At 31.8% G+C, this 9179-nt stretch overlaps 1 protein-coding gene across 1 annotated transcript; it reads right to left on the bottom strand.

Moving 5' to 3' along the window:
- Positions 1-3927: 3927 nt before the first annotated feature.
- On the bottom strand, positions 3928-8496 carry LOC132635072 (NAC domain-containing protein 7-like). The gene is made up of 4 exons (XM_060351290.1): positions 7826-8496; positions 5761-5948; positions 5390-5667; positions 3928-4697 (listed from the first exon to the last, which is right to left on the bottom strand). Exons 2-4 carry the CDS (start codon positions 5918-5920, stop codon positions 4116-4118), a joined length of 1020 nt encoding a protein of 339 aa, XP_060207273.1. The 5' UTR covers positions 5921-5948; positions 7826-8496; the 3' UTR covers positions 3928-4115.
- Positions 8497-9179: the final 683 nt, after the last annotated feature.

Genomic DNA, 9179 nt, shown 5'->3' with positions numbered 1-9179 from the left:
CTCCTCTCTCGCTAACTATAATTCTTTCTCTTTTTTCAGAAACATTGAAAAAATTGAATCAGATTTTATCTTAACTTAGAAAATGTCTAAAAATAGGAAATTTTGAGAACTTTATGTTCTAGGATAGGACATGATTTAAATTTACGGGATTATAGAAAAGAAATGCGAGCCAAAGAAAGTGTTACAAGATCCTATGAATGCATCAAATAAGCACATGATAAGCACTAATTGTATGTTATATTATAATTGTAATTAACAGAAAGAAACCAGTTGCATTCCTTTAGAGAGTACATAGATATTAGAATGAGGGACAAATTTCTTCTTTTGGGACAGTGATGGTCTGGTATTTAGGGTGGGAAAAGATGAAGACCAATGATGGGCCATCACATGGGTTTTAAATAATTGGGTCAATGCTAATCTTATTATATTCCTTAGCCCTCAAAACAACACAAGTAGAGTGATATCTCCAAAAAAAAAAAAACACACACACAATTAGAGTGCAAAAACTAAATGATAATAAACCCTAATGATAGACTCACACATGACCTGCAATTACTTCTAATTTCCATTAGGTTTTAGTCTATTCTTCAGTCTCTCCCAAACACAAGAAATGGTGGGAATTCAGTGCCAATGAAGCAAGGAAAATAGTGCTTATCTCCTGTTTAATTTGAAAACAGAAAGAAAGCCCCGTGGAAGCACAAACAAAAGTAAAGAGATGACTACTTTAAAAAATTACAATATCATGTCTTTTATAAATGATATACAAGGTACACTTAACCATCCAAAAGAAGTGAGATTGGTAGCCAGAAAAATAAGACAAATTACATGCTAAAGCAGGTTAATATATACTGATAGTGTAAAATTCTTTCTGCAACCAGTTTATATAAGTTAAATCCCTTTATGAAGGAGCTACCAAACCTACATCACACTCTAGAACTCCCTCCGTTCACTTTTACTTGTCCACTATTCCATAAATAGATTTTCATTTTTACTTGTCCACTTTCGCATATCAAGAGAAAAATAATTTTTGTCCTGTTTTGCCCTTAGCATTAATTACTTATTCCAAATTATTTTCCAAATCCAATGCAATTATACATCAATTAATATGGGTACCATGGTAAAATGTGCACTTCATTTATTATTTTTTAAGAAGTGTGTAAAGTCCATAGTGTACAAGTAAAAAGTGAACGGAGGGATTACTTCAGAAGTGAAAACAAAAGAAATTGAAGTGGTCATTATTTTTGTTAATATACTCCATTTCCTCCGATCCCAATACCCTCCTTCTCAATGTGAGTGCACTGGTAAATGGTTAATTATGAAACCAACAAAGCACGCTCAATAATGATGTCTGCTGTAAAATTCGCATTGCTTGAAAGGGACTGTCTTATTTGAGTTCAATTTCAACCAAATCAAAGTAAAAACCATGATTGTTAAGTTTAATAACTGGCTCAAAAAGTAAAACAAACACTCTTAAGTTTCTGCTTCTTATTGCATAATTATGTTATGAAATTCTGTGTTCTTCTTTAGTAGTACTATTCTTATTTCGTCTTCTTTAAGTATTTAACACCAACTGAAATTTGGATTGCACATATAAAACTCGTACACTTCTGCCCACATATATGACTTATTATAACGACCATCTTCTTCCACCTTATAACCTAGAGTATTACAAAACTGCTCTACGTCTATCTTGAGATATTCACCTAAAAAGCCATATTTTTAGCTCCTAGCTAGTTCGGAATATGCATTGAGCTTGTAGCAGCAAAATGGCTTCCAATATTCAAAGGGAAATTAAGGTGAGCTGAATTATGAATCTTGAAGTGATGACTTGCTGGGAATTTAAGCTTTAAGTTTAATTCTGTTAGCTTCATTCTTTTGTTTAATTTATTTATGATTTAGTTTAAATTATATACTCTGTCAATGTATGAATTCTTCTACACTTGGGTCATCCAAAAGATATCTAGTGGTAAGCGACCTCATTAAAATATGAGATTTGTAATCTAAAAAAAAGATAAATTACTTGTTGCAATAGATAAAGGTAAACCTGATGATGTAAATATTTCTTACACCAAATAAGATAGACTTGAACTTCAAGGCAGGGCAAACAGAAGGTTGAGTGTTTTTTGGTTCAATTCTTTTGAAGTAGGTATCTTTTGGATGACTTTCTCAAGTGTTAATGCTAAATATAGGACTAGACAAGGTTTCTTAGGGATTTTTTTTTATACTTAAGAAATCACAGCAGTAAATTGTTCATACACTTTAGTTTGGTAATAAGTTATGTATTTTGTTTTATCTGCTGCGTTTTAATTATGCTTGCGGTTGGAAACTTCGAGCATGCGGTAATCTTTTTCTTAGCATGGATTTTTATTTTTTTTAATAATGGGTGGCAATGAAGTCTGGACCTAAAAAAATTATTTCTTTGATAACATACTGAATTGCGTAATGACCTCATTTACAAAGAATGAGGTTTTTAGAGAGCACATTTGCAATTATTTAAAGTCTTTGTCGTAATTTGGAAGTATAAGCAGCTTTGCTTCTTATTAAAGTGGAATTAACCATGCATTTAGCTACTAACTTCCATGAGAAGGCTATTCTTTGCATAATTCATGACCTTACATTTACATCCCTTTACATTGATAATTTATTTGGTTTATTGCTCCCTTCGTTTCAATTTAAGGTTTAAGACTATATAGAGTTTAAGAAAAAATATTTTTTTTTTGAAATGTGTGGTCTTAAATATTTCATAATATTAAATTATGTGGCTATAAAATTTTTGAAATTTGTGATCTTAACATGTCATGCCATTTGTGTGTGGTTATAATAGCTTCTCATTAAGAGTACAAAAAAAAAAATGTAAAGACAATTGTTTCAAAATTTAGAAGTGCATCAGTATTTTTGGAACATACTAAAATGAATAGTGTATCATATAAAATAAAACTGGGAATGGAAGAAAATCATATTTGACTAGCACAGTGGTACTTTAAATTTGCTATGAGACTTCTTCGGTGGCTAGGAACTTTTCAATTTTTTTTTTTTTTTTGTACACTGGGAACTTTCTCACGCCAACGTTACTATACATTCTAGATAGGGCCATAGGGGAACACCAATTTTATCTAATAGACTTCCTATAATCTATGTTTGCGAATAGTACCACACAAAAGCACAGACACATACATTGTTATCTTTTACACGACGGACGATTCCATTAATCACTAAATGAATAAAAAAGCTGTCAAATTAAATGCTTCTCTTTAGTTGACACTAACAATAGTATTGCATTCTCCCAAGTTTATGGGATGTCCCCGATGGACACTTTTGAATTGTTAGATATTTCAAGTTAGGATCTAGAAATTCGATGAAATAATGAGAGCTGAGGTCATAAGCGAAATCAAGATTTAAGTCCAATCGGTTCTTACTAGTGAATCCATTACATTTTGAAACTATGCCTCAAAAACTTAAAATTTGTTGAAATTCAGTGATAATTTACACACACAAACACACAAAATGTTGGATTCAGTTGAACCCATAAACTACAGGCTTAGTCGGAAGGCTTTTTTGTTTGTTTAATTTGCATTCAGTTTAATAAATTTCAACCATCAGGTTACGAAAAATTATGAAAATCAAAGAATATTACATTAAATGATATTACAACCCCAAGTTTTACATCTGCTGGAAATATTCATCCAAATTGTTGAAATAATGGCGGAAAATAGTATCACCCTAATGTTTCTTTATACCGCTCAAGACCGGGTGATATCACAAGTAGAACAATGTGATCTTTCGGGGACATCCGATAAATTGGAAAAATACAAAGAAAATTATATGACATGCACAAATTGGGAAATATTCTAACTTGTTTTTAAAGAAAAAGCAGAACTCAGCAATGTGAGAGCTGCACTATTGGAAATCCAAATATATATGTGCGTATTAGAGGTTCTCTATAGTTTCTTTTGCCCATTAAATAAGTCTTATAGATCAGTACAGATTTTTAGACCAATAATACATCATCATTTGAGTTTTATTATTTACAAACTGATCAGCGCAAAGTATATCAAATCCCATCATCATATATTTTCATGATTACCATAGACATATATATATATATATATATAGCATTACTTCCATAGATCAACTTGTGAGCTCGAAGCAGATAATGAGCCAATATCTGATGAAGCCATTTCTGTCCCCTTGGTATCATTTTGATGAATCAGGCTCATTTGTTCAGAAGCTGGGGAACTGGAGCAAGCAGCATTGTCCATGTTGCTGCAACCATCTTGTTGACTAAGTTGAGATGCAACAAATTTATCGAGTACTCGCCAATCGGTCACTTGATCCACTGCTTGATCATAATTGTTATTGTAAATTGAGGAGTTGGGCTGTGCTATAATTTGGTTGATAATATTGTTTCCATAGGATTGAGGGATTTTTGGAGACTCTAGTTGAGGGAGTTGGAGAAATGCATCATTATGTGGCTGCTGCATAATATTGCTGGAATAATGAGGATTTGGATGTTGGTATACTGGAGGATTATATGGATTTGGAAAATTACGGCGTGGAGAGTCGAAATCAGGCATGAAATTAGACACTAATTGGTCATCGTTATACCAACATAGTGACTCGTGTTGATGATGTCCTTCTCCCCTCATTGTTGTCGCTAATTTTTTCTTGAATACTCTACACACTGCCCATCCTTCTTCCTGCAATTTGAATAATGTTAGGACATATAGAGAGTTTATGTTTGTGCATTCACAGTGTAAATAATTGTCTATATTGTTAGGCTAGTTCACCTATAACGACAACCTAAGTAACTTTCCACCGATTTCCATATCAAACATGATAGGATAACCTGGAAAACAACGTAATAGTTCGTCAAATTAAATTGTGAAAAAGTAAAATTATTTATTTTGTTACTGTATAAAAAAAAAAACATGGCAGCCCTGTCCTAGAATTTAAGTTATATTGTTACTGTATATAACTTAAATTCTAGGACAGGGCCAGCAGAGGTAGGGGCCGCCGAACTCGGCCCTTTGCCAGGATATTACAGTGTACATACAAGATCAAGTTTATTTGTTATGTATATATAGTAGATGATGAATCCTTAGCTTCTTCTTCCTTTACTTCATCTGAATTTGGCAAGAATTAAAACACTCCTTCGTTTTCTATAAGCATTGGTCGCAACACGTTTATGCAATTAATCTAGGAATACATAAGTCAAAGAATGATTTGAGATAGTTTTGATGGCATGCATAATTAGGATTGAGTTTAACTTATGTATACTAACGATCCAAAGAATTAGTATACTATCAATACGATTTAATCATTACAACTATTAACCTGCCTTATGTTTCATATTATTAATTTAACAAGTATTTTAGGTAAGAAGGCTTGCCTGAGGAGTATTCCCATTCTCATTGGTTTCAAGTCTGTACTCATGCATTATCCAATCCGATTTTTGTCCATTTGGTGCTCGACCTTTGTAAAATACCAAAGTCTTTCTCATTCCAATCAAAAGGTGCTTACGATAAATAGCCTTATCTCTTCCAGTAGCTTTCCAAAATCCTGCTTTTGTAGCTCTATTTGTTCGAGTTCCAGTTGGATACTTCTTGTCTTTATGACTAAAGAAGTACCATTCATTCTGCTCCTCACTTCCTATAATTTTGCACAGTTCTTAAAAATAAACAAACAAAACCATAGTAAGTAGACGAATTTTTTCCTGGGGTTATAATAGATAAATGCTTATTTTATCAATCAAATCTATACCTTGAAGATCCCATGGCTCGATTTTATAAAGGTCAATTTCCTTAATGACATCAAGGTCAATTCTTTTAGAAGCAATCTTTTTCCTGAGGTAATAATCAACTAATTCTTCATCCGTGGGGTGGAATCTAAAACCAGGAGGAACATGTGTAAATGAATTCATGTCTTTTGTCGATCGCCAAAATCAAGACCTGTATTCCAGTGATCAAAGAATTATTAGCTTTTAAGATCATAATAACTTTGTAAAATAGTACCGCTTTCAAGAAGATATAAATGTAACGAAATTAGAGAACAGTTCAACATTTTTCTTAAAGCAAAAAAGAAAAACGGATACATATATTATCATACTTTTAATCCGTGTAAGTGGTTAAATAACAAGTAAACAAACGAAAATAAATCTTAACAAACATCTAAGAAAATAAATCTTAACAAACATCTAAGACTTTTTCTTAAAAATGTCAAATTGTTTATTTGAACATTAATCTAAGTAGCATTTTGGACAGTTTATTTGTTCCTCTTCGTTTTCAGCTGAAAAATTGTTGATTAACTTAAATTAGACAATGTCATGCGTAGGATTCTACAATAACTACTCATAAATAAGGATTTTCCTAGAAGTATTCACACAAATCAATCATGAGGGTTCGTTTGTAAATATCATAGAGAATCAAGGGAGGGAGATTTAGATGTTCAGGCCTAATTAGTTTGAAAATTCAAACATAAAATTCTTTATACGTTTCTTGTACTCCATATGAGAGAAGAAAAATGTTAGGGAAGAGAATGGAGAATTGAGGAAACCAAATACAGAGAAAAAATTATATGATGGATGAAGTGGATATACTATAAGTTCAGTATTTTGTTTTCACACATTTCAGACCAAAATACAAAATCAAAAGTAAATTAAGCATGATTTATTGTAATCAAAATGGAAAAATATGATGATTAAAGTTTAAAAATTAGTACCATCATATAGTAAATATATTGGATTTTAATTTTCCTGCCTTAAACTAGTAACATTGAAGAAGAAAAGCAATCAACTGTGATAAAATATCAGAAAACTGAGACAAGATTTTAACATGACTATACACACTATTTTCCGATAGTCTTATGTAACACCGCAATTCAAACCCTAATGAATCAAAGAGAAAAGCAAATCCAACAATAGTTTAATCATAATTAACCATGAATTTATGATACAAAAATTACCCGAATTCAAAGCAGGTATATATGTTGAAACAAAGGTATATATGTTGAAACAAACACTAAAAGTAAATGATGTGTGTCGAATTTTGTTTTGTCAACTTTGTGGGCATAAAAGCATGAGAGCCCTAATCACACTTGAAGATGTGGCTAAAAAAACCTACTACTCAAGTTTGCTTTAGGCTGAGGCATGAAACCTGAATGACACAAGTACAATAAGTATAATGTTTCCTCCACTCATAAAGTAAAATAATGTGTAATCAAAAAAATGTCAATACCTATACGTTGTTTAACTATACCGAACGTAAAACCCAAACTTTCTTAAACTAGTTAGAAGATAATAATCTTATTAATATCCCAGCAAAAATGCATATACATCGTTAATTAAGAATTTGTCTATTACTGGACATTTGTTTCACACTTCTAATAAATTTGACTTGATAATGCCAAAAAGAAGAAGAAGAAGTCGGAGATCAGGCACACCTTGAGGAAAATTAACACCGTTGCAAACAATTTGGGTATGGAAGGAATGAAGCGAGCTTGTTTTTGGATACTTCTAAATCTATATTTGCTAGAAAAATTAGCACTGCTACTTGTAATGTTTTAATTCCACTATATTTGTAATTCTATTATTTTGACCCAAAAAAATGAGAGAGAACTAGTAGAAGGGTTACATTGCTAGTATACTTATCCTTCAAGGAAATAAGGTGTAGGTATTGAATAAATATCTGAATAAAACATGAAGAAGTTGTAAATATCCTTAAGACACAATTACAAGACCATGAAAAACTTTAATTCTTCATCCAATTAATTAAAGTAAAATTAAAAAAAGTGATCAAAGAAGAAGAAGAAAATTAAATAGCATGGCAACCTTTGATAATGATCCAGTAGAGTTGTTCCACGGATCTGCTTCTTTCAAGGCTTCAATAATATTCAGATCAATATTCAAAGTCACTGTGTAAAAAGATAGAATAAATTTGTTTCTGGCTCTCACTCTCATTCAACTTTTGAAATCAGACAAAAAGAGAACCAATATGCCTCGGGAATCGAACTATTGACTTTCACAAAACCTGTCTCATGGTCCTCTCAAAAAGAATGATCAGATCCCAAGTATATATGTATGAAAAGGAGAGTAGATGAAGAAGAAAAAGAGATAAGCAAAAAAAAGCTTTTTCTTCCTGAAGAGGAAAAAAAATGAGGAGCTAGAGAGAATAGGGTTTCAAAAAAATATGCAAACAAGAATGTACTCCCTCTATCCAAGTACCTATATATGATAAACCATTCTTTATTTTTTTAATAAAAACAACTACTATATGAGTAGTATATATTTTCTATCACCTTATCTCTTGAGGAAGAAGATAAAGATCATTGTAAAAGATTTAGGAGGCGGAAAAAATGGTGGCTGAGGGTGAAGCACACAGGTTCTCCACCACCACCACTCCACCTGTTTTTGATGGAGACCAAAATTATTATTTTTTTTGTTTTAGTATAAAAAATGTAGTTTCACTCTTTTTGTAGTTTTCTTTGATCAAAGAGAGGGAAGGAGAGAATGAACGTCTGAAAAATGAGGGCATATACTAGCTAGTCCTTCTTAAAGGGCAGCATCATCCAAAAACCATAAGACAACACACCCGACCAAAAAGAGATTGTATTTGTTTAACTTATCTGTTAGCTTATAAAATTGTTTTGTTGGTGACATAATCATTAATCGAGAGTTCGAGTTATATAACTACTTAGTGTGTAAAGAATTTTTATACGTCATTTTATATGTTACAGGAGGTAATTGTTTTATTTTTAAGATTTATAAATTTCATATTTTAATGATTGATGAAGCTAGAAGGTTACCAGCAGTTCATTCGAATCCATTAACTTTAGTTCAAATCATGTATTTGTGTTAAAAGATTTACTAAATAATATAAACTCAATTATCAACACCTGATACTGCTATAAAATTTAAATTTTGGCTCCACTTTTAATTGTAATAACACTTCAAATATCTTTTGGGTGATTTGACATTATAAAAAAATTATGATAAAATTCTTTTTGACTTTCCGCAAGAATTCTCACATTAGTTGTGGGATAGAAATTTGACCGCTTTATATGGCTTGGACAATCCTTATCTCTATGAGTTAGCTGTTGCGGGGTTGAGTTACTCCTAAGATCCATTGATTACATGGTATTAGAGCCAGACCCCGATGTTGGGCCCCACAGTTCACCCTCCAGTT

This window comes from Lycium barbarum, chromosome 4 (assembly GCF_019175385.1).
Source record: "Lycium barbarum isolate Lr01 chromosome 4, ASM1917538v2, whole genome shotgun sequence".
Taxonomy (NCBI): Eukaryota; Viridiplantae; Streptophyta; class Magnoliopsida; order Solanales; family Solanaceae; genus Lycium; species Lycium barbarum.
This window is presented reverse-complemented; position numbering and strand designations above follow the sequence as displayed.

Excerpts from the sequence above, each read along its gene's own strand:
- LOC132635072 (XM_060351290.1), bottom strand. The coding sequence starts at position 5,920 with ATGAATTCATTTACACATGTTCCTCCTGGTTTTAGATTCCACCCCACG. Across the intron at positions 5,668-5,760 it reads CGAGCCATGGGATCTTCAAG|AACTGTGCAAAATTATAGGA; the intron begins GTATAGATTTGA and ends TTTATTTTTAAG. Across the intron at positions 4,698-5,389 it reads AGAATGGGAATACTCCTCAG|GAAGAAGGATGGGCAGTGTG; the intron begins GCAAGCCTTCTT and ends TTCAAATTGCAG.